At 41.0% G+C, this 25,015-nt stretch overlaps 1 protein-coding gene and 1 pseudogene across 1 annotated transcript in view; one reads left to right on the forward strand and one right to left on the reverse strand.

Annotated features, from left to right (window-relative positions):
• Positions 1-25,015, forward strand: part of LEKR1 (leucine, glutamate and lysine rich 1) — a 210,991-nt gene that overhangs the window by 153,523 nt on the left and 32,453 nt on the right. The window contains exons 9-10 of the mRNA XM_030887649.2: positions 4,723-4,816; positions 22,011-22,175. Of these exons, the coding sequence (XP_030743509.1) occupies positions 4,723-4,816; positions 22,011-22,175 (259 nt within the window). The remainder of the gene's footprint in view (positions 1-4,722; positions 4,817-22,010; positions 22,176-25,015) is intronic.
• LOC105978773 lies at positions 22,586-23,915 on the reverse strand (annotated as a pseudogene).

Raw genomic sequence — 25,015 nt, forward strand, 5'->3', positions numbered from 1 at the left:
TGGTGATACTGGGAGGGTGGAGGGAAGGTGGGGTAGAAAGGGGGAACCAGTTACAAGGATCTACATATAACCCCCTCCCTGGGGACAGACAACAGAAAAGTGGGTGAAGGGAGATGTCGGACACTGTAAGACATGCCAAAATAACACTTTATAAATTATCAAGGATTTGTGAGGGAGGGGGGAGCAGGGAGGGAGGGGGAAAATGAGCTGATGCCAGGGGCTTACGTGGAGAGCAAATGTTTTGAGAATGATGAGGGTAACAAATATGCTTTATACAATTGATGTATGTATGGATTGTGATAAGAGTTGTATGAGCCCCCAATAAAATGATTAAGAAAAAAAGAACTGATACATACAAAGCACAGTAAAAAAAAAAAAAGAAGTTAGATGATTTACTGTTTGGGTCTGGGAATTTAAAAGCTAAAGCAATGTTAAACAAATAGTCTGAATTGTGTAGGAGCCTATTTTGACAGCTCCCGAAACATTCTTCTTTTTTAAATATTGGGTAAACTCCCAAGGCCCAAGGCCCAATGCCACACATGGCCATGCCTCCCTCTCAGATATCACAAGGCAGCATGGCAGACTGCAGAGAGCCCTGCACAGGCAGAAGTGCCAGCCACCTCTGCCAACTGTGAACCATGCCAGTGCAGACTGTCATTTCAGGATCTTCACTTCTTCTAAAAATTATCTTGCTTCTAAGGAATAGTAAGCAAGGACCAAATAAATTTAAACCCCATTGTATCCATAGAGACTAAAACAGTGCCTAACGCTTGGTAGGCCCTCAAAGCTATGTACTAAGTGGACAAGTGAGAATGAATTTAATCCCATACAACTGATCACAGGATTCCCAACAGGGAGATCGGCCTTATTATTTCTCTCAGGCTGAGAGAGCTTCTGACTTACCAAAAACCAGTGCTGGAAATAAAGTTCAAAATTCCATGATTCTAGAGGTAATCTTTATTAGAGTCTTAGCAAAGTCCAAATTTGGGAACCTATACCTGTATTGTCCCCCATGACTGCAAACGTTTAACAGGTATAAGAATTGGTTCTGAAAAGAATGTCAGCTACTTGTAGGATGTTCAAAACCAGCTGCACATTTCCACCTTTTTATAACATGGAAAATGATGGAATATGCCTTTAAATTTGGTGTTTTATTTCTCATATTTACTTTTGACTTCTCACAAAAGCATGGTTGCTAGAGTCTATGATGATCCTTTATAATGCCTTTCAAATAAGATTGATTTAGTCTTAGGTGGTTGCACTTTAAAGTTCATGGGAGTACTATGTAAGTATTGTTTTCTTTCACGGATTAGGATGATCTTTTTCACACATATAATCATCTCTGTATACATTTATGTTTGCCAATTCCACTCTAATAAAGACAGTAAATGTTTTTAGCATCACATACAATTAATTTTTCTTTTGTTGTTCTTAGCAAAGAATTACATTGAGTAGTTCTTAAAGTCAGGAACTCCCCAGAGTTTACAGTAAATCAAAGTGGTATAAACGTGCCATTCAATATCATGCCAATCAATATCAAGCAAAATTCTCAAGACAGATGAAAATTCATAATGTTTTAACAGTTCACTCAAACACTTTATACATTGTGTAAATGTCATAAAATAACTTTTTTTAATTCAGTAGGAAAAAGCATAATTTTATTACTATTCTTTTAGCCCTGGCATACTATGTTTTAGCTACCATAATTTACTTTTACAGTTTTTGTAATACGTCTAATAGTAGTGTTTTGTGCTACATTTTTCAGAGGTGTGCTAATTTGATTTTGTGTCAACTTGGCTGACTTAGGATTCTCAGTAGTGGGGCAAAAAGACCTCCCCCATAAAATGCAGATTACAGCCTGATGACGTCACCTTGGGTCTGTGGCCTAGTTCATATCTATAAATACACTGGAGAACTGGCTCTCTCCTCTCTTCCTCTTTTTTTTTAAATTTTATTTTTATTTATTTATTTTTTTCCTCTCTTCCTCTTGCTGGCCTGGATCCTGTGTCAGATTCTTTGGGACTTAGGCCAGCAGCCCACCATGTGGCCTGCCTGCCCTGGGAGTTGTTGATGGTCTGCATTGTTGCCTACCTTGAATTCATTCAACTCTGCCTCCATTGACATAGTTCTGCCACCTGTTCTGTCTTCCCGCTTCCTAATTCGTCAGCCAGGAGCTCCATGCATTGGGAGGGGCCTCTAGCTATGCATCTGATCTATGGAGTTGAGCTGGACTGGGCTTGCCCCTCTGTGGCTTGTGGTCCACTTGCATGATATAACCTTCTTCCTTAATGTAAATTGATCAGACATACATGAGTGTCACTGGTTTGGTTTCTCTAGAAAAACCAGTGTAGCACAAGAAGAATACATCTGGAATAGATTCTGCTTTTAGTGGTACCAAAATTTTAACTATATCCAGGGAGACTAATATTTTAGCATTACAAGTATTTGGTGTCTTCTACTTTTTAGCAAAACTATCTCTTAATGCATTCACAGGCACCCATAGGGAAATTCTCCTTGGAATTTTCAAATTGGTGGGACCTCCTTTGGAACAGGAAACCTAGGTTAAGAAATAAAGCAGATCAAATTACAAGCACATGCCAGCCATATCCATCCTGTGCTCCTAACACTGAAAAACAGATGAAGTGTTACTTTATTTCTATTAGATGTTCTTTCTCATTTTCTTCTATGTAAAATGGTATGATATTCTTTGAAGGTAGTCTACTATGTTAGTTTACTATTGGCTGATGTGGTAAACTACTACAAATTGTTGTGGTTTAAAAAGCAAATTTATTCTTTTACAGTTCTGTAGGCAAGAAATCTAAATGGCTCTTAAGGATGTTATTAAGACTGGTTTTTCTGGAAGCTCCAGCACAGAAACCATTTTGACCTCTTTCAGCACTCCTTGGCTTCTGGCCCCACTAATCTAATCTCTGCTCCTTTCACACTGTCATACTGTTACATAGTCTTCCCTTAAATTGACCCTCTTACCTTTGTAATTACATTTTGAGTTTACCCAGATAACACAGGAAAATCTCTTCACCCTGAGATTCTTAATCGTATCTATAAAGTCTCTTTTGCCATCTAAGGTAATTTATTCACAGATTCTGGGAATTGGGACATGGACATCTTGGGTAGCTAGTATTCAGCAAATTACAACCATAATAACTTAAGGATGTCTACTTTAAACCCTATAAATCAACAACAACGGACGTTATCATTGAGCAGATTCTAATTCGTGGGGACCCCGTGTGTTTCAGAACAGAAATGCACATAGGAGTTTCAAAGGCTATGAACTTCAAAGAAGATCCCAAGCCTTTATTCGTAGGCATCGCTGGGTGAATTAAAGTCTCCAACTTTTTAGTTATTAGCCACGCACTTAACTGTTAGTGCCACCAAGTGACTCCATAAATCCCAATAGCATTTTAAACCCGTCAGCCTGCTATTCGGAGAAAGAAGGCTCTCTACTCTTGTAAAGAGTTATAGTCTCAGAAACTCACAAGGGCCGCCCACCCTGTCCTGCAGGGTCACTGTGAGGTGAAATGGACTCAGTGGCAGTGAGTGTGAGGCACCTGATCAAAATTAGATCCGGCCATTTATGACACTGGTTCTTGCCACTAACATGTGGAAGGGTTCTATGTGAGCAGGAGCTTTAAAAGACAGCCTGTATTCCATTGCTCTTTCTTTCTATCTCTCACAAGAGCAGCATGTTATAACTAAGAGTCACTGCCTGGGCTCCCTCCTGGCAAGAAATATGTGGAGCAGAGCAATAGTAGACACCTATCATGAGCAATAAATAGAGCTTTGATACTCTAAGTCACTGAGATTACAAATATTGCATTTGAAATGTTTCTATAAAAGTTGAGCAGTCAGGCAAAGAATTGGATAGTCAGAGAGCAGATCGTAACTAGAATTAGAACTTGGAAGCCATCAGCATCTCGATTGCACTTGAAGCAAAGGAAAGGAGCTCAGATGTTGCTGTCGGGTCAGCATTGGACTGCTACCCACAAGGTCAGTGATTCAACCTGACGAGCCGTGGGAAGGGAGAAAGACCAGGCTGTCAGCTCCTGCACAGATTTGCAAAGCCCTGAGAATCAATAGAGGATCACGATGAGGCAGAATTGACTCGATGGGAGTAGGTCTGTTTTTGGTTTTAAGCTGAGTGGATAAGATCACTCAGAAAAGTAACAGAAAGAGAGAGAGAGAGAGAGAGAAAAGAGGTCCCAGAGGAAGGTGAGATGGCAAATGAGACAAGACTGGTCAGATACTTGGAATTAGCACCCACTCGATGGCAGTGGGCATTGTTTTCGGTTTGGTATCAGCATTTGAGAGAAGAAATGAAAAACTCAGCAGGAACTACTAATATTTGTTGATCTCATGGCATATCCCAAACTATTTTCTTCCTTACGGAACAAAATAGTGTCTGTTGTTAGAATTTAGCTATCAACTTTCTGAACCGCAGCTCATTTTATTCTATTGTGAATCCAGAGATGGTGTTACTATTTTATGCAAACATAACCATTTATAAACAAAAATTGAGCTCTTCATGATATGCAGGGTTAGTCAAGCTCCACTAACAGCTCCTCAGGTGCCCTAGAGCAGTGTGTACAGAGTACTACAGAAGGAAATGGACTAAGTTATGAAACAGTGTCCTCTGAGTCAGGAATTGCGACTTGAGAAATGCTGGGAGTGTTTTGACTCACATGTTGGGTTTGTGGTTTTCAGAGAGTTGATGCTGATTTCCCATCAGAAAAGCATCGAGCAGCTGCAGGAAACCGTTAGACAGAAGCTGCTGAGTGATGCCGACTGGAGGGAGAAGGTAACACTGGCATGTTCTCCTCAGCATGGGCTTTATGTGCTTTCTTTAGTGCTGTCCTTTTGCTAGAAGACTGCGTCCCAGCTGGATTTCTTTGCTCCCGTGCCCCCTTTTAGTGCCTTCTGGAATTCCTAGGCCAACATGCTGATGAGGCATATCTTCCAAAATATTAGACAGCATAATGGAAAATAAATGATCAAGATAGAAGTTCAAAATCTTTTAAGAGGAAAATAACCCTTACCTTTCAGGTCAGAGCATACTGTTTTGTTTTGTTTTTTGGCCTCCTCAGAGGCAAAGCCTGCCCTCTGACCACATTCTTCAAAGAAGGGAAATATTAATTCCTGTACAACTTCCCTGGTGAGAGGATGGAAAATGACTGGAAGTTATTTCATTGTGAACATTTAGTGTATGCATCCTAGCAATTAACCATGCATGAATATTTACCTTTCTGGATATTATTTACAAAGAAAATAATCACTCAAAGTATATAAAATGACATTGATTTATGTGTGTGTGTGTCTTTGGATTTTCTATATTGTTTTTAAAGGTTCAGCAATGAATATAATTTTCATAATTTCAAGATTATGTAGCAGGTAAAGTATTAAAAGTCGCTGGTCCTTCCTTCCAAGACTAGGCAGAACTGCTGTCAGTGGGGTGCTGCGGTGCTGGCCACCATCTCCTTGCCATCAACTTCTGATACTTGTAGACCGATCCCTGGGCTGCGCTCTGAGCACAGACATCCCCTGTCCCTTTTCTCCCCAATCTCTGTCTTACATCTGGCTCCAGAACTGAACCTATCCACTGAAAATTTCAGATTCCTTAACTGAAGACCCAACCCCCTGTTCGGTTATCAAAAGATTCTTCTTCTTAGACTCTGAAGCAACCCACGGCGGCCACTCCAACAAATAGCTGCACACAAAATTCCCCACTTTTCCACCCAGCAGATTGAAACCACTTAGGTATTGCTATTGGCTGAGGTCAAGGCTAACTGTGTCACCTGCATTTCCAAACTTCCAACCCTGGCCACTCTCAGCCATTCCTAGCCCATTGTAAATGGCTTCTTTTTCCTCTCAGGAATCACATTCTGGCTGTGACAAACATAATCACTATCATAGAAGTTCCATAAAGACACAAATGCTTAAGTGCAAATATGGGCTAAAGTTGCCATAAGCATCTCGTTCTTATTTTGTTTCATTTGATAGTGGAGGAACACTCCTTTTAATTCCTCTCAAACCCTCGCATTCTTCCTGAATGTATTGATCTCAATCAATCTACTTAATTGGCTGGTCTGTTCTTCTTCATTTCTCCCATCCTTAACAATTCATGTTTGAAAAATCAAAAGGATGTGAGATGTTCAGCCTTACTACTAATAAAAAAAATTAAAACACTGAGAGAGAAAGTTTTTACTCGTGCAATTGATAGTGTGTTTTTTTGCACTGTGGTGAATTGAGGTCGTTTCTCTCATCCTTACTCTTTTGGTGAGCAGTTTCACAAAGTGTGTCAAAAGATACTGTAGCAGTTCCAACTGGTGACTCAGAAAAGGCGTGGATGGAACACTGACAAAGATTATCAGCTTGTTCCTTCCCTCACACACCTACATGCCTTTTCTCGGACAGAGTGGCCATGTGGATGCGCTCTCTCCATCGCTGAGGTCACATCCTGCACGAGGCTTTCTGGTGCACTGACCAGGAAAGAGGTCGCTGGGTGCACACCCCACTCTAGTACTCCTGCTCCCTTTCTCTGGGCCTTCAGGTGCTGCCTGCCACATGTGCAGAGAGCAAGACAGTGTTCATGTGTTCATGCTTTAGCTGCTAAACTAATTTGGCTTTAGATTTTGAAGCTGATTTAATAGTGAAACATAAACCTGTATAGGAGTTTCTGTATTCTAAGATCATGATATGTTTCAGACAGATCATATCACAGATGTATTTTTGGAACTGTATCATTGTCTATAGTATAACTGGACATGTCATTGTATTAGGACATGACTTCTTATCAATAAATGCCATCTTATTAGCTTAGCAATAAATCAAGATCCAGACAACTAAAGCCAAAGAATGATAACTATGTCTTGACTGTGTTAGCTATTGAGCCTGTGACTAAAAATCCTCTCATGAGAAAGGAGAATCGCTAATCTGACATTGTCATCTCTTCCGTAGGTCACTGTGCCTTTGCGTAGGAATGAAATGTTCCTTTTACAAGTATATAAAACACATATTAGAATAGACTTCATAACTTAAATGCCTTTAATGTTAAAAAATTAGATATTGGTTTGTGCTAGTGCTTAATTATTTTAGACTGTATAAAGGGCACATAATAGAATCAATAGTTGCTATGCAACAAAGATGGTGCATTTAAAAATAGTTGTATTTACTAATTGTCATAAATTTTTGTTTATTTCCAGTATTTCTTTGATGTGAATAAAGTAAATTAATGTTCATGCTGAACCTTTACAATCATTTCCAAATGCACAGTGTTATTACTATTCAGCTCAAACTATGTAATTAAATTTTGTGTAGCTATAGTTCCTACATAGTCAACTCACATTACCTATTGCCTATCATTTTTTAGTTCAATAAACAAGTTCTAGATAGATATTACCAAAACATCTCATTTAAGAACATTTTAATTGCCCTATTGACCTCATTTCAAATAGTACATAGAGTTGTTAAGAACTAGTATTTAAAACAAAGTCTTTCTTCCTAAATGAAGCAATTGGATTTATAAGGAAATGGGGGAAGGGATAATTTATTTAATAAAATAGCCAGTTCCAAAGTTGAAGAAAGACCAAAAAAAACTCTTAATTTTTTTGAAATTGGAGAGCCAAAAAGTCTAATAATTCCTAATGTATTTCAGTATACCATTAATGAGATTTAAAATATTAACTGTAAAATACCAAATTTGTCAAGAGTTGAAATGATGATTTCCAAATAAGGCCAATAAATGGCCTACATAGTCATCTAATTTAATTCCTTAGTCTAGGTGAAAAACATAACCTCATTAGTAGAGGGTTTACTATATGCCAGGCCTTGTGCTGAATAGTTTCCATAAATATAATTTAAATCATCCTGATGGTTTCCACGCAAAACAAACAAACAAAGGAACAGAGAAGTTAGACAGTTTGACCAAGGTCATATAGACAGGAAATGACAGAGCTGAGAATTAACATTTGTGTATATAAACACATAATCTAAAGCATGGGCATCTAGCCAAGATAAAGTAACAGGGATTATATTTACCCTCCTACATGAAACAACTCAAACACTGAAGAAAACATAAGAAACGATTATTTGAAGATATTGGGCATTAAGCAACAAAGGACAGTGATCCCTAGAGACAAATAAGGCAATTGTTCCATGATACTTTCAAAGAAATTCCAGACCATGGTTCAAGTGACGTTTGGCAGATTCTCTAAAGTGAGTAGACACTGATGAGACTCTAGGAAGATCTGAGTCTAGAGTTTACAGAAGAGTGGAGTATAACACACACACACACACACACACACACACACACACAGGTCTGAAGACCAATAGTTCCCCATGCGTATGTGTATGATCAGCACATTTGTGTTGGAGAAATCACCCAAAGCTGAGGAAAGGAGTACCTGAAAGAATTTGAGAAAGGAGTAACCAAAACTTACACATAGCCAAGAATGACACCTTTCCTACCAGTTGCCTAGAAAACCTATAATTCAGAGGACATTAAATTGAGTACTCATAAGGTTCTAAAATCAGCGGTAGGAGTAATTAGCCTAAGTAAAATGCTGTCCTAGTTCTTCCTAAGATGTTTTAAAAGAAATATGTAAAAGGAACTAAATTACATCCCAGAACAGAACTGTCAAATATTCAGAAGAAGGAAAATATATTCAGTACTTAACAAAAAAAAATCCACAATGCTTGGACTCCCGTAAGAATAGCCAAGCATGTAAAGAAAAGGAAAAATAGAAACTATAATGAGAAGAAGAAGAAGCAATAGCTAAAAATTAACTCAGAATTGATATCAATGTTTGAATTAGCAGACAATAAAGACATAAAAACATTTATGCTAACTGTTCCATATGTCCAAAAGCTTGGGAAAAATTGACTATGTTAAGTAGGGACATGGAAGACAGTTTTTTCAAAACCCAAACTGAACTTCTGTGGATTAAAACTACAATGTCTGAGATTAAAACCACACTTTATGGTATATCAGATATATATATTTTAAAACTTAATGAGCTTAAAGACATGACTTTAGAACCTATCCAAATTAAACAAGAGAAAAGAGATTCCAAACAAACCCCGAGGGTTGTGATCTACACATGTGACCCAATACATGTGTAGGTGGCTGGGTGGTGCCCAAAGTTAAGTATGTAATCACTAGCTGAAAGATTGGCGGTTCAAACCCACCCAGAAGCACTTTGTAAAACAGACCTGGCAATCTGTTTCTGGAAAGCTGTGGCCTTAAAAACCCCAGGGAGCAGTTCTACTCTGCACACACGCAGTCACCATGAGTGAGAATCCACTCCACAGCAATAGCAAGATACACCCAGGAACTCAGGAGCTCTGGAAGTAAAGGAGAAGAGGGAACAGAAAAAATATTTGAAGAATCATACCTGAAAATTTTTAATTTGATGGCAAGAATAAATCCACAGAGTTAAAAATATCAGTGAATTCTGAGTAAATGAAACCAAGCACAGCAAGGTACATTATAATCAACTTGTTCAAAACTAGTGATAAATGAAAAGTATAAAAGCAGCCAGGAAAAGGGGTATGTTACATAGATGACAGCAGATGTTTCATTGAAAACGATGCAAACAAAACTACAGTGGAACTGAAAGTAGAACTGAAAGTAGAAAGGAGAAGCAAAATCTTTTTAAACTATTGACCTAGAATTCTATACAAACCGAAAATAACTATCCAAAACAAGAGTGAATAGATTTTTTCTCTCTCCAGAAATACAACAGTTGAAAGAATTTATCACTAGCAGACCTAACTGTCAGACTGACAATTACACCCAATGGAGATGTCATTTTACCCAAAGTAATGTAGAACATCGAAATGGTAACAGTATGAGTGAATATGAGAGTTGTTTTTGTTTTTGTCATTTCAGATCTCTTTAAAATATAATTGACTATCCAAACAAATAATAACAATTTAACAAGGGATATAGATGATGATATATTAGTAAATAACAGCAAGGCTAGAAGATGATGAATGAAATTATATTACTATGAGATTCTTATACGTGAAATGTTATGTCATTGAGAGATAGATTGTGTTGCGTCAAAGATGCACACTATAAACTTTAAAGCACGCCACATGCACTGTTGTCCAGTCGATGGGACTGACAGCAAACCCGCAGGGTACAGTGGAACTGCCCTCTAGGATTTCTGAAACAGACTGGCCAATCTTCTGGTAAGCAGCCCAATGCTTAGCCTACGGTGCCATTAGGGGAATCATAACAGAAGGGAAAAATAATAGCAAAGAAGATAAATTTTGATTCAAAAACCAAAAACAGGAAAGATAAAGATGGATGTGCCAAAAATAAGATAGGGAGATCTCTCTCCCCAATGCTGTGGGTAGTTTCTAACTGAACTGCCAACCTTATGGTTTCGTAGCCCCAAACTGAATCACTTGATCACACAAGAAGATAGCAGATTTAAACCTAAGCACATAAGTAATCACTCAGAACAAGACAACAAATTCGCTCAGTGAGTCAGTTCCAATTCATAGTAGAGGAGAGGAGAACTGCCTCGATGAGTCTCCAAGGCTGTAAATCTTTTTGTTGTTGTTGTTAACATTTATTAGCTTTTATTTTAGCTTAATTTACTAGAAATCCAGAAGTTTTTGCTTCTTCATTTTCTTCTGAGAAATCTTTTTCTTCTGTGCAAGCTCCTCTTCTGGTTGAGGAACAATGTGTTCCTTTTCAGGAAGGAACCTTTCAGTGTGGCAGGGGAAGCTCAGTATGGGTTGATCCGACCATGAGTGCTGACAGTCCAGCCATTGCATCTTGGGGGCTTTTTTCACTTGAATGCGCTCAATGACCAGAGAACCTGCATCTAAACCTTGAAGTGCAGCATTATTTTCTACAATTTTAAACATGTGCGGCAACAGCTCAGCCTTCTTTTGGGGCCACTTACCCTGTGTCCAGTCCAACGCTGTTTGACCTGGGCACACTCACCAGCTCCACCATTGTGATGTCAGACAGCACACTGCTTCTGCAAAGTGATAGCTTTCAAATCCTGGCGGCTTCCCAGCTGTGCACACCCTTAATGACCTGGGAAGTTTCACAGGTGTCCTTCAAATGGACCCGACGTTGCAATTCTTCTTGATTAGCATGATTTTGTGGACTTTTCTGGGTCAAGGGAATAGGAAACCATTTTGACACATCGCCTCAGGCTGCTCTAGGAAGAGCCAGACTACAAATCTTTATGGGAATAGGGAGTCTCGCCATCCTGGCCTCTACGGAGAATTCTGGCCATATTTTTTTCCAAGAGTATGCTTTTGACAGTCTTTAGCAGTCTTTGGTACTTGTGATATACTTAGTGGGGTTTCCACATCAACTCCTTCTGGTGTGGCCTATGAAGAACACTGTGCACTGCGAAGGGCAGAGTCTAAAGTCCTCCTAGTCTACAGCACAGAGGCAGGGCTGCTAAAGGATGGATAGAAAGTAGGTCACACATAGCTAATTAGGGGGTAGGGGGCAGGAGAAATGATCTACATGTAACTCCTTCCTAGGGGGACAGACAGCAGAAAAATAGGTGAAGGGAGACATCAGTCAGTGTAAGACATGAAAAAATAATAATAATTTATAAATTATCAAGAGTTCAGGAGGGAGGGAGGGTGGGGAAGGAAGGGAGGGGGAAAATGGGGAGCTGATCCCAAGGGCTCAGGTAGAAAGAAAATGTTTTGAAAATGATGATGGCAACAAATGCACAAATGTGCTTGACACAGTGGATGTATATATGGATTGTGATAAGAACAGCACGAGCCCCCAATAAAAAGGATTTTTTTAAAATAAGAACATAAGACTGGGAGTATTCACCCCTTGGGTTTTCGATAAGTATTATGAAGCATTTTTCCCAGTGGCAGGTTAACCTGCTTAACCTAACAACAGAAATGTGATCCACTTCTTCAAGACATGTGCTCCTCTATCTTGACTTGAAATCTCCAGTAAGACTCACTCATTTCCACTGTCCAAGTGTCTGTTCTTTGGGGGTGACCTTAGAACAATTTTGTATGGCAGCAACTGATGGGTCGTCACCTTCTTGACACAACTTGAGAAAATGTCCCCAGCTAAGGAGACGCCTCTTCTGTCAAAGGTTTTTAAAATAGTTTTATTGACATATAACTCATATATCATGCATTTGAATAGTTCTATTATTTCAAAATTCATTGTACAAGCATCACCACAATCAGATCCACAACATTTTCCTCCTCCTTGCACTCAACAATCTGTCTTGGAAGAAATAGAGCCAGAATTTTCTACTTGCTCCCCATTTCCCTCCAACCTCCCCTCCCATACCCCGAATAAGACATCAATCCAGTTACTGTCTTTATAGATTTACCTGTCCTGGATTGCATATACTGGAAAACATAGCAAAACTTTTTTTTTTAATGTTTTAAGCCAAAATAAACCAGAGGACAACCTCAATTTAAAAGAAAGTAGGAAATATTAAAAACCAGAAGAAAATGAGAATGAGTCAAAAGAGAGATCAGTGATAATGTATTAGATTTTAACCTAAATGGTTCTGCAGCAATTCACTTTCCATTACACTCTGCAAGATAGCAAGGTTCACGACCAGAGGAAATTCCCTGGAGGCACAGTCCACACGTCTTACCTCTTTGCTTTGCTTTTTTAATATGAAACAACAGTAAAATGAGTCCAAGAGGAGGTCAAATGATAAGGTATCACACTTTAGCCTAACTGCATCTGCCATAATCAACTTTATGATGCTCTCTGTTTAATAGCAAGGTTATTGTCATCCCTCTACTATGGTCAGAGAGGCTTCACCAGAGGCTTAACCCATGCATAGAACCTGCAAATGGGTTTTGGGCTTCAACTGTCATCCATAGCCTTCTGCAATCCAGCTGTTTACAATTTAAGCTCTGATACCACTCCCTCCTTCAGATTTGGGCTTTATCATTTATAATCTTTGGATCACACAGACTGGTGTGCTTCTTCTATATGTGCTTCTTCTAAGCTGATGCCTCACTTCGATCGCTGCTTGTTTTAAGACAGGCCTTTGGGACCCCAGATGCTATTTTTTCTAATAGTCAGGCACCACCTGCTTTCTTCACCACACTTTTCTCTAGCACCTATATCTTTCAGAGATCTCTTCATAAGCGCATCAAGCAGGGCCATGTTACAAGAACTAAGTGTTCTTAACATTGGGGCTAGAATTAAGTGTGAGCCCAAAATCTATTCGCACATCTATGGTTTGTGTACATCTCTAGTTCACTGTAGAGGACTCATTACTGTTTCATGACAGAACATTGTCAGCCACCCTCCTAGTATATACGGCACTTCTACAGAGGGGCCATGAACTTGTCTTTGGGAGCTGCTCTTTGAAATTTTCTGTTCATCTCTTTGGCTTCACCATTTCTTCCATTTGCCTGAGCTACTGAGTAAGAGCAAGTTTCAGAGTCTCTTCTGACATCCACCTTGTGTTTTCTTTCTTTCTGCCTTTGTAGTGAGTTTTTGCTTTCTTCGTGCGTGAGCAGCCTGCTGTTACCCCACAGCTCCTCTGGACTTCTGTCATTAGTGTGCAATGCCCCCAAGCTTCAGGGAGGATCGACTCAAGGTCTGGCTCTCATTGGCTTGTTTTAATTTTTTCTAGCCTCAACCTGAATTTGCATATGAGCAAGTCATGGTCTGTTTCCCAGTCAGTCCCTGGTCTGGTTGTAGCTGCTGACACGGAGCTTCTCCACCATCCCGTCCCACAGATGTAATCATTATTCTCCCTGTGCATTTCATTTGGAGAAATCCATATGTATAGTACCTTTGGTGTTGCTGCAAAAGTGATTTGTAATGAACAGGTTGTTGGTCTTGTGAGTTTCTCTCACGGGACCTCCAGCTTCATGCCTGTCACCAAGGCCATGTTTTCTTATCACTGTTCCCTCCACTTTGTTTCCAACTTTTTCATTCCCATGGCCCATAATGATCAATGCATCTTGAATGCACGTTTGATGAATTTCAGACTGAACATATTGATAAAATTATTTCTTCATTACTAACTTTAGTGGTTGGTGCATAATGTTGAATAATAGTTGTATTTACTAGATTTCCTTGTATGCAGATAGATGTAATCTGCATCTGATATGTAGCTAGATATAAAATATGATAGGATTATCGTGGGCAGCATTGTGCTTCAAGATAGATCTTGAGATGTGCTTTTGATAATAAATACAATGCCATTCCTCATAAATCTGTCCTTTCTGGAATGGTAAACCATCTGATTTTCTCATTCAAAGTGGCCAATACTAGTTTATTTCAGCTCATGAATGCCTAGGATATTAATGTTTGTGTGTTAAATGACATTTTTTGGTAACTGTCAATATTCTTAAATTCATACTTTGTACATTCCAAGTTCCAATTATGAATTGAGTTTTGCAGCTGTTTCTTCCCATTTTGAGTCATGTCTCATCAGCAAATAAAGGTCCTGAAGGTTTTACTCTCCAGAGCTTTATTTCATCCACATCATGATGTTGGACTCTTCCCTAGTCCTGGGAGTGCTCCTCTTTTGGCACTCGGTGACGAAGTCCTCCTGCTATTCGTGATGCAGAGAGCCAGATAGAGGAGACTTGAGCAAGGCTGTTAGCAAACCTAGCCTAGTCCTTAATTAAGGAACGCTCCACTCAGCATTCACATGATAAACATTCTCCTCCAGTTTGTATGGAATGCTCACCCCCAAAAGACCATAGTCTGGGCTATAAATGAACGTTAATATAGATAAAAGGTCTCAAACCATACAAAGCAATTTCTCTAACCATAAAGAAATTATAGTCATTTACAGAAAGATCTCTAGGAATATTCCAATATCTGGAAACTAAAATATCAAGGCCAGGCCTTTAACAACTACGCTGTGTAGATGTGTATGGAGACAGGCGATATGGAATAGGTAAACACACAGAAATGTAGAATCAACAGGACACATCTCTGTGTGCACACCCTTTACACCTTGTAGTAGTTTTATAATATTGGTATTTAACTTCCCTGAGCCTATTTCTTCATTTGAAATCATAAAAATTACTACTGTATCTTTTTTCCAGTAAGGATGAAATATGGTAATACATGAAAAGCATCCGTTATCATACCTCTTTGGCTCCTCTTAGGTACTCTGTGAGCATATGCTTCTTCTATCCCAAATTCACCCAGTTCTTGGTAGGACTTGGCCTGCTGACGCCTTACTAGTGATCTTTCACTGTAACTTTTATTTTTGCATTATCATCCATCTGGATAATTTATTCTTTAGTCATTAATTCATAAATCATCTGAAGTATTACTTTTCAGTAACTTCCCCCCAAGCCCTCAGCATTTGCTTTTAACTTTTAGAAAATAATATAATAATTTATTTTTAGGAGCTCTATTGTTTTAAAGATTATTTTATTGGAGGCTTTTAAAGCTCTTTTTCTTTTTTGCTCTTAACGCTCTTGTAACAATCTATGCATCAATTGTATCAAGCATATTTGTACATACATTGCCATCATTATTTTCTAAACATTTACTTTCTATTTGAGCCCTTGGTATCAGCTCCTCTTTTTACCCTCCCACCTGCCCCTTCCACCCTGGTGACCCCTTGATAAATTATAAATTATTATTATTTTCATATCTTACACCAACGCTGTCTCTCTTCCCCTGAGGTTTCTTACCCCTCCTCTCCTTACCTTCCCCTTACGCTCCTGGTATCACTACTCCCATTTCTGTTCCTAAGAGGTTTATCTCACCTGGATTCCATGTGTCCTGAGCTCTTATCTGTATCTGTGTACATGCTCTGGCCTAGGCCACAGTGAAAGACAGGATTGGGGTCATAATACAGGGGGGTGAAGAAGCCTCAAGGAACCAGAGGAATATTGTGCATTTCATCAGTGCTATGCTTCACCCTGGTTGACTCATGCCTTCCTTGTGACTCTTCTGTGAGGGGGTGTCCCATTATCTACAGATGGGCTTTGGGTCTCTGTTCCAACCCCCCTCCTTCTCAGCAATATGTTTTCTTGTTTGTTTGTTTTGGGTCTTCTGATGCCTGTTACATGATCCCATCAACACCTCATGCTCACACAGGTTGGTGTGCTTCTACCATGTGGGCTTATTGCTTAGTTGCTAGATGGCCGCTTATATAACTTCAAGCCTGTAAGACCCTAGGCACCACATCTGTTGATAGCTGCGCACTATCAGCTTTTTTTTACCACACTTGCTTGTGCACCCATTTTGTCTTCAGCGATTGTGCAGGGAGGGTGAGCATCACAGAATGCCAGGTTGTTAGAACAAAATGTTCTTGTGTTGAGGGAGGGCTAGAGCAGAGGCCCAATGTCTGTCCACTTCCTCAATGTATTTCCATATGCATAAATAGATGTACATATGCCAATACCTGTATTTTTATGAATTAATATGTTTATATATTTATATAAGTGCATATCTATGTTTATACCTCTATCTGTAGCTTTGCTTCCTAGATTTTTCCTGTTTCCTTTTACCTTTCTTCTTTCCCACCATCATGCTCGCCCTTCTTCTGCCTCTTAGTAATTCTTCTCAGCTAGATTGCTGTTGCTCCAACACCCCAGCATCTCTATGTCCTCTTCATTGTTGATTTTACTTCCCTAGTTGTTCCTCTTTCTATGGCATTGTTTGCTCACCACTCACTTCCCTGGCTCTTCCTGCCCGAAGCTTCCTCCAGAACCTTTGTTCCTGCTGCTTTCTCCTCGGGCTTGCATCGCGTGCCTGTCTTATACAGGTCAGCAAACCAACAATAATGTAGACAATACAAAAAGAAAACCAAAAAATTGAATTAAAAAATATATATAATAATTACCCCAAAACCCTTGAAAAATCATAGATAATTCCAGGTCTTTTTACTGACCTTTATGACTATCTCCCCATTGGTCCTGGGGGGCTCTGGAAACTGCCCCTCCTAGTCTGAATTCTACTTGAGGGCTCTTTAGGGGTATTGTGGCTTGGCTTTGCTCCCGTTGCTGGTCTGTTATGTTCCCTTCTTGGTTCACTCCCCTGTGGAGGGTTCAGATCAGATTCACTCCGCACAATGTGTCCCCAGTATTGTCCTCTGTCATGGTATGCTCCAGTGAGGGGTTGTCATGTCTCGAGTTGTTATTGGCCCTACAGTCCTCTCTGTGCTTTAGCAGCTCCCTTGCCAGGATGGCATCCTTAGGGTTTGGTGTGCCGATCTGGGGTCTCAAGCCTCAATCTCTCTTTCTCCTACTTGCTTTGCTTCTGTGAGGGTGTGGCAGGCCAGCCCTTCTTGCCCAACCTGCAGGTTTAGTGTTGTTCTCTGTAACACATATTTCTAGGGAGGGGGTCAGTTTGGCTTGGAGCTCTATTTTTAAAATAAAACACTGAATATCAAATGGTAATACATTACCTGATCACACTGACATTTGGAATTTAAAAACGTGAGTAATAACTGAATGTTATATCCAACAAGTTGTATTCAGTTGTTTCTGGCTCAAAGTGACCCTATATAAGGTTTCTGAGGCTATACATATTAGTGGGAGCAGGCAGCCTAATTTTTCTCCTATAGAACAGCTGGTGTGTTTGAATCACCAACCGTGAGGTTAGCAGGTCTAAACCACAGTTCCACCAGAGCTGCTTAACTGATCGTAATAACACAGTAATTGCTTCACATGAGGAGGAAAATAATAAAATCAAGATCAACCTCAAAGGGCTCACTTGGAAACTATCCAGTGAAAAGAAGAGTATTTCACACATCGGTATCAGTCACAGATTTAATAAAATACACAGAATCCACTGCAAGCCCAGGTGCAAAAGTAATTAAAGAAGAGTACACGCAAAATGCTCTGGAGTCGCCAAGGAGGTCTTGGCCAAGGAGATGGAATTTGAGTCGAAGGAGGTATCAATAAATAAAAAGGGAAGAAATTACAACCTGGAACATGCAGAGATAATAATTGAACTTACTTCATGTGATTCTAGAGTGCCTATATTATTAATGCCTCTGTTTGAGAAATAAAAATTCCCCCCATGAGTATCATATTTTTTAGTATGGAGTTGTTCATGCTTTATATGTGCACTGTAATAAAATTCATTTAAGACATTTTAACCTAATAGCTACTATCAGCACATGAAAACAAACATGACAATTTGGCATAGCTTCATCTTCCCAATGGAAAATATTATATTGATTTAAGCAAATTATTGTTTGCGGGCTCATCATTTTGTTCAAACTCATCATATCAGGAAGAGACCAGTAGCCTCTTCCCTGCTATGGCATCCAGGCCCTCACATGGCTCTTAGCATCCCATTGCCATGCCCCGAAGGTGTCGAAATGCCATAGGAGGCTCACGGTTTGTTTCTCATTCTCAGGTTAGGCAAAAAGTTCACAGGTCAATCCAGTAACAGCCAGTCACTCCTTTCCCCTTTCCCATTGGGCTCTTCCTCTCCCTCCCACCAGTCATTCTGTCCCTTCCCTCTCCCCTTTGCCTACACAGTTCATCAAGGGACAGTCGGGGGTGAAGAAGATCCCCGCTTCCTGAATCACTCTGCCCGTTCGTGAAGTCAGCCACCCCCTTTTCTCCCCTGAATGCTTCCTTTGTTCATCTTCATCCAGGGACCCTGCTGCTGCCCTGAGTGTCCTTCCCCCATAATATATTTAAAGAACTTCTTTTCAAAAGCTTCTTCTAAAGTTCTTCTGTTGTCTGATTTTCAATTTATCCTGTCTTAGTTTGTGTACAGCCTTGTTCTCTTAATTTAATCAGCCGATATTTTGAAAGATGCCTTTTGACCTATAATAACGACTTGCATCTGCCAATTAACCCACACAAGGGATTATTTTTTAACACTTAGTCTTTCAGTACCTCAGCACACATTTTTCTGCAGCTTCTCAAAAAGCGTTTGTTTAGTTCGGGTTGCTTTGTTTTTCCTTTTTAATGGTGTCACAGCAGCCTGTGGGTGGTTAACTCTTAAGTTTTAACTGTCAGATTTCCCACATGTTTGACATTTGGTTGCCTTTGTTCGTGTGTTTAGGACGTGTTTATCCCGTGTGGCTGGGGAACAGTGATCAAAGGGAAGGCATAGAAGTCAGGTTAGAGAGGGCCTGGGCTGCTTTATACAGGAATGGTGCTCAGGTTCACCCCGCACAACGGCACAGGCCATGGGTGTGAAGAAACCTGGCATCTAGCCTATGTTCTTCTCACCGAGTCCTGTACCCTGGAGTGAAGCTGTGTTTACGAATTCACACAAAGGTGGCCCCATGGAAAGAAGAGCATGTATGGGCATTTTGATTTTGATATACTTCATCGAGAGTCCATTGAACAAATAAAAAGATCCAATTTATTAAAAGGGTAATTCAAAAAGTTTGAAATCAGGAAAAGTGCGCATCAGGGTTGTATCCTCTCACCATTCTTGCTCAGTATGTGTGCTGAACAAATAATCAGAGAAGCTGGATGATTTGAAAAAGAATGTGGTACCAGGATTAGAGGAAGGCTTATTACCAACTTGAGATATAAAGATGACACAAGCCTGCTTGCTCAAAGTGAGGAGGACTTGAAGCACTTGCTGTTGAAGATCGGTAATTGCACTTCAGTATGAATCACAGTTCAATATAAAGAAGACCAAAATCCTCACGATTGGACCAATAGGTAACATCATGATAAACTGAGAAAAGATTGAAGAAGTTGTCACGGATTTTGTCTTGCTTGGACCTATAAGCGATGCTCATGGAAGCAGCAGTGCAAAGATCAAAAGATGTGTTTCACTGGGTGAATCTGCTGCACAAGACCTCTCCAGAGGATTTAAAAGCAAGGAGGTTACTTCAAGGACTAAGGTGCACCTGACCCAAGTCATGGTCCTTTCCATTGCCTCATATGCATGTGAAAGTTGGACACTTAAAAAGGAAAACTGAAGGAGAATCGATGTATGTGACTTGTGGTTCTGGAGAAGAATTTTGAAAATACCATGGACTGCTAAAAGGATAAACCAGTGGGGGGGTGGGAGGACCAATCTGTATTGGAAGAAGTACAGCCAGAGTACTCCTTAGAGGAAAAGATGGCGAGACTTTGTTCTTCAAGTACTTTAGATATGTTGTCCAGAGAGACCAGTCCCTGGAAAAGGACATCATGCTCGGTTGACACAGCGGCTGCAACAATGGGCTCAAGCACAGGAACAATTGTGAGGCTGGCGCAGGACCGGGCAGTGTTCCGTTCTGTTGTGCATAAGGTTGCTATGGGTCTGAACCAACTCGAGGGCACCTAACAAACAGCAGGCTGGAGGTTGCACATTTGAACAATCCTGTAATGTTTCCAAAAGACTGATCGGTAGCCTGTTCCCCCAAACAGTCCAGAAATATATTTTGAAAGAGCCGAGACAACTTACACTGCGTATCAATATAATTATCTTGCCCGGTCTTACTACACCCAATGTAGTAAATTGGGTAGACTCCAAACTAGGACTAGTGTGCTATCTGCATTCTACTTGATTAAAAAGCTTCCTGGAAACTAGCGGTTCTCAACCTGTGGGTCTCACCCCCTGTGGGGGTCAAACGACCCTTTCACAGGGGCCGCCTGATTCATCACAGTAGCAAAATTACAGTGATGAAGTAGCAACGAAACTAATTGTATGGTTGGGGGTCACCACCACATGAAGAACTGTATTAAAGGGTTGCGGCATTAGGAAGGTTGAGAACCACTTCTATAAACTGTCTTACCGGCCTTCCTGTTTCCTGAGAGCCCAGTTCCTGACCTCTCCCCTCCTCCTCTTAGTCACCTGGATCACACAGTCAGAGTCAACCCCCTTTGACAGTGTTGCTCTGAATTTACCTTGCATTTTTTCACTCTTAGAATGTATGATCATGGCCCAGCACAGTGACGGTCTAGAGCCAGCCCATCCCTAGAGCCTCGTCTCTAATCTCACTAGATGAACTCCCAGGCCAGTACTGGTAGATTTGCTCTCTCTATTGCTCCAGGAGGCAGAGCCAAACCCCATGGCGAAAAGTCACACAGAGAGAAAGATGTTGGCTGAAGTCGTGGGAAAATGGCTAAGGCGTAGCGCTGCCTGAAAGCAGAAAGGCCTGCTCGGGACCGGGGGTCAGGGGCGGGGGTGGGGGGTGGATTATGGTTTCTGGAAGCATTGAGACACAGAGCAGACGCTCATTTGATGCTGATTCGGTGATAGAGACCAAAAATCAGCACATCGAACTCATCTCCAGCGACTATTGAATTCCTGCTCCCGCTGCAGCTTTACACACGTGCTTCATCTCATTTCACCCTCATCATGACTCCCGAGGGAGGTGGCTACCATCTCTCTTTGCTGCTCACAAACCGAGGATCACTCCATTCGAGGATCACTCCATTCGCAAGTGGCAGGGCCAGGATTTCGAGCCAGAAGTTAAAGTTGGCCGCATCTGAATCCAAGACCTCACTTATTCTTTTCACAGTTCACAGAAGATTAAGAGATTAGCTGGTGGATTTCTAAGACTTATCCTCTGCAACTGTGTTTCTAGCTGTGTCTAAATATGAATATATCACAGACTGTTGTCCTTTAGGCATTTTTCCAGTCTTGTCACTTTAAAACAACAGTTTGTGAATCCAACAGTTGTTGACCTCTCACAACAACAATAACGGAATGCCATTTGAAACATCCACATTTGTCGTTGGAATCCCCTCTGGATTTTAAGCAGACTGTAGTCTAAGGGGCTCAGGATCTCCCCTCCTCCACCCCTCTTCTAGAGTTGCAGACAAGGATAAAATTTAATATATATATATATATGTATATACATATTCACACACAAGAGACTAATCTTGTAACATTTCTGAAAACTGTCATGATGAAACATCTTCTAGTCTCTATACTTATTTTAGACTTTAACAAAGTCTTACAATATTTGTTCTAAGGTTCATTTTTTCTGACCCAACGCCTAAGTCAAAAGGGTTTTGTTGTTGTTGTTTTCAATATTTAACTTTAAGAATCTCTAAATCAAATTATCATACTTAAGGAAAATGGCTTTATATGTGTGTTAAATGCTATTTTCTAGATTGAAGCTGAGCTCACCAAGGAAAAAGCCCGCCATTTAGTTGAATTTGAGGAGCAAGCCCTTCTCTTTAAAGAAGAAGCTAAGCTGATACTCGATATTGAAAAGGAAAAATATGAAGAAATGATCCAAAAATACCAGAAAGAACAAGAGGAACTACAAACAAAGGTCTGCATTATGATGGTCATCATTGTTTAGTAGGTCTGTAATTAAAGAAGATGGTTATTTCCATCTAAAGGTTTATAAAGCTAATAGCTTTCCTTGTACGCACTGCATCTCTTTTAACCACATAGGTAAGATAGTTGACCTTTCCTCCAAAATTGATACTTCAGATAGATGACATGAACATACAACCCTGCTATCTCTGGATTTGTTTCTATGAAAATATATGTATTTTAACCAGAATAGGGACTATACAATTAATTGCTAATTTGCCTAGATAGTACAACACCTTCAATATACAGCATCAAAAAATAACAAAATGTAATGAGTACATGAAAGAAGAAAATGTTCTAAAAGTTGACTGTGGTAATGATTACACAGCTTTCTTTTTTTTTTTCTTTCTGGTTTTCAAAGTTTTATTTGAGCAGTTTGTAGCCATCATCATGTTTGATCCTGAGAGGCAAGCAAGGGAGAGAAATCCCTTGGACCCATTTAAGTCTGTAACAGTGAGACCACAGCGGGCTACCAGCAGGCTCCAGGTCACAGCCAGGAGAGAAGGGAGTCCCATGAGGCCAGGTCCCAGGCAACAGCTCCCCACCCCTGAGTCTACCCCCACCCCCCACAGCCATGCACAGAAGGTCGTCCTGCCCAGGTAGGGGGAACACAGGCAGACCCTGCCCCAGAAGCACCTTCCAACCCCACCAGACCTGAACCCTCATATTTGTGCCCTTCCTAGACCCCGGAGAGTCCATCAGATGGGGGCTCCCCTGTGCACACCCGCCCTCACCCTCCTCTCATGCATACCCAGCAGGCACTGCCAAGGCAATGTTCTCCAAGGGCCATTAGCGCCCTGCACCCACGGGCCCCACAGGGAGTCCAAGTGGCAGCAGAAACATCTGCAGCCTTGCCTACCCAGGCCCAGTATTGGGAGCCTGGGGAGCCCACACCATAGGCCTGCGCCAGGCGGAGTGGTTGTGGCTATTGTGGCGACCTCACCAGTTGGCCTTCACTGAGATTCTGGGCCAGGTGGATGCCAAAGATCTGGAGGAAGACAATGCCCACGACTACCCCGGCCACGATGATCCAGGTTGTCCTGCAGCCACTTCTCAAACTGGCCCATGTCACCTTTGCTGTGGCCGGAGCCAGATGTCGTAGCCACACTGGGTATTGAGAACATCCTCCCGCAGGGTCTCTGACACAGCAGGAGAAGGGCACCGCAACGGCGCTCCTGGCTTGGGTTCAAGTCCCTGCAGTTGTAGTAGATGTTGAGGTTCCAGTCGTGGGGCCCTCGTGCTCCGCGGCAAGACCAGTGTTCCTGAGCAAGGCCAAGGAGGTTCTGGAGGTCGATGTCATCCCAATAGGCCATGACATTGCTCTTGATGAAGAAGTTGAGCTGGTCTCGAATCCAGCCCTTGAAGACAAGGCCAAGATCCCCGTGGCCAGCTCTTGGAAGAATATGAGCCAAAGGAACACGGAGAAAAACTCGAGCAGGGCCCCGATGCAGCCGGCAAAGCCCAGCACCAACAGGACGCCTCCAACCTCCACGAACAGCCACAAGGGGCCCCAAGCCCCCGAGATCCGTCAGCTCCATGATGTTGGAGAGCATGCCCTTCTCCCTCCAGGCCAGGGGCCGATGGCCAGGAGCGGGGCTCCCAGAACCCAGAAGACTATGTTGAGGCCAAACAGGAAGTATTTCCTGCACGAGCCGACCTCGGGTTCCTGGAAGTGCTGGTGCTTGCTGGGCATGGTGAGCGGCTGCCCTCCGGTCTGAGAACCGGAGCCAAGTGCCGAGCCTAGCCGGGAGGTTTGCACAACTTTTTCCACAGTGTATGATATATGAATTATGTTTCCAAAAAATTGTTTAAAAATGTTTAATAATGTGATGGACAATACAAACAAGCATAAGGTTTCTCAATAACTAATGTTATCCACTTTTATAGTAATGATTTTCAATTCTGAACATTTTTCCTTGAAGGGAAATGTATTTTTTTAAACCTACCTAAATTTTTAACAATATGCTTTGAATATAATTTAAGATTTTCTTAAGGCTTCTTCTTTGCCCTGTTTTTATACCTCTTTACATGTGGCTGAGGACAAAAATAAACACACACAAGTATGTACACTAAGGTACACCCCCAAGAAGGATTTTTTTCAAAGCTATGTGTTTAATTTTTTTAACAAAAAAACCCCCCTGAAACATTCCTGAAACATTTTTGTCTGTTTGGATAACTGACAGCACCTCCCTCAGTTTTTTCTTCACCTCTTCTCCGTCATCAAATCACTGCCCTTTCATGTTCCTCTTCATTTGTGGACACAAAAAGAAGTTGCATGGAGCAAGGTCAGGTGAGTAAGGTGTGTGGGGCAAGAGGGGCATCCTTGGTTTTGCAAAATACTGGTGCACTGAGATGGCAGTATGAGCAGGTGCATTGTTGTGGTGGCAAAACCAGCCCCCTATCTGCCATAAATTGGCCATTTTTTGCTGCACACTGTTATGCAATCTTCCCAGAACCTGTAAATAGAAAACTTGATTAACAGCCTGACCTGGTGGAATGAACAACAAATGCACTCCAAGTCGGCTTTTTTTTTTTTAAAGATCATTTTTTGGGGGCTTTTCCAGCGTTTATAACAATCTACACATCAATTGTATCAAGCATATTTGTCCTAGTATTTTATAAACATTTACTTTCTATTTGAGCCTTTGGTATTAGCTCCTCTTTTTCCCCCTCCCTCTCACCTTCCCATCCTTGTGACCAGAGAGAGGATTTTCATCAATCGACATTTCACCTTTTTTGAAATGAGAAAACCACTCCTACACTTGAGTTTTTCCCACAGTGCTCTCCTTGAAG

Source organism: Echinops telfairi, unplaced genomic scaffold, assembly GCF_000313985.2.
Source record: "Echinops telfairi isolate 266 unplaced genomic scaffold, ASM31398v2 ScPeMD7_7420;HRSCAF=8458, whole genome shotgun sequence".
NCBI lineage: Eukaryota > Metazoa > Chordata > Mammalia > Afrosoricida > Tenrecidae > Echinops > Echinops telfairi.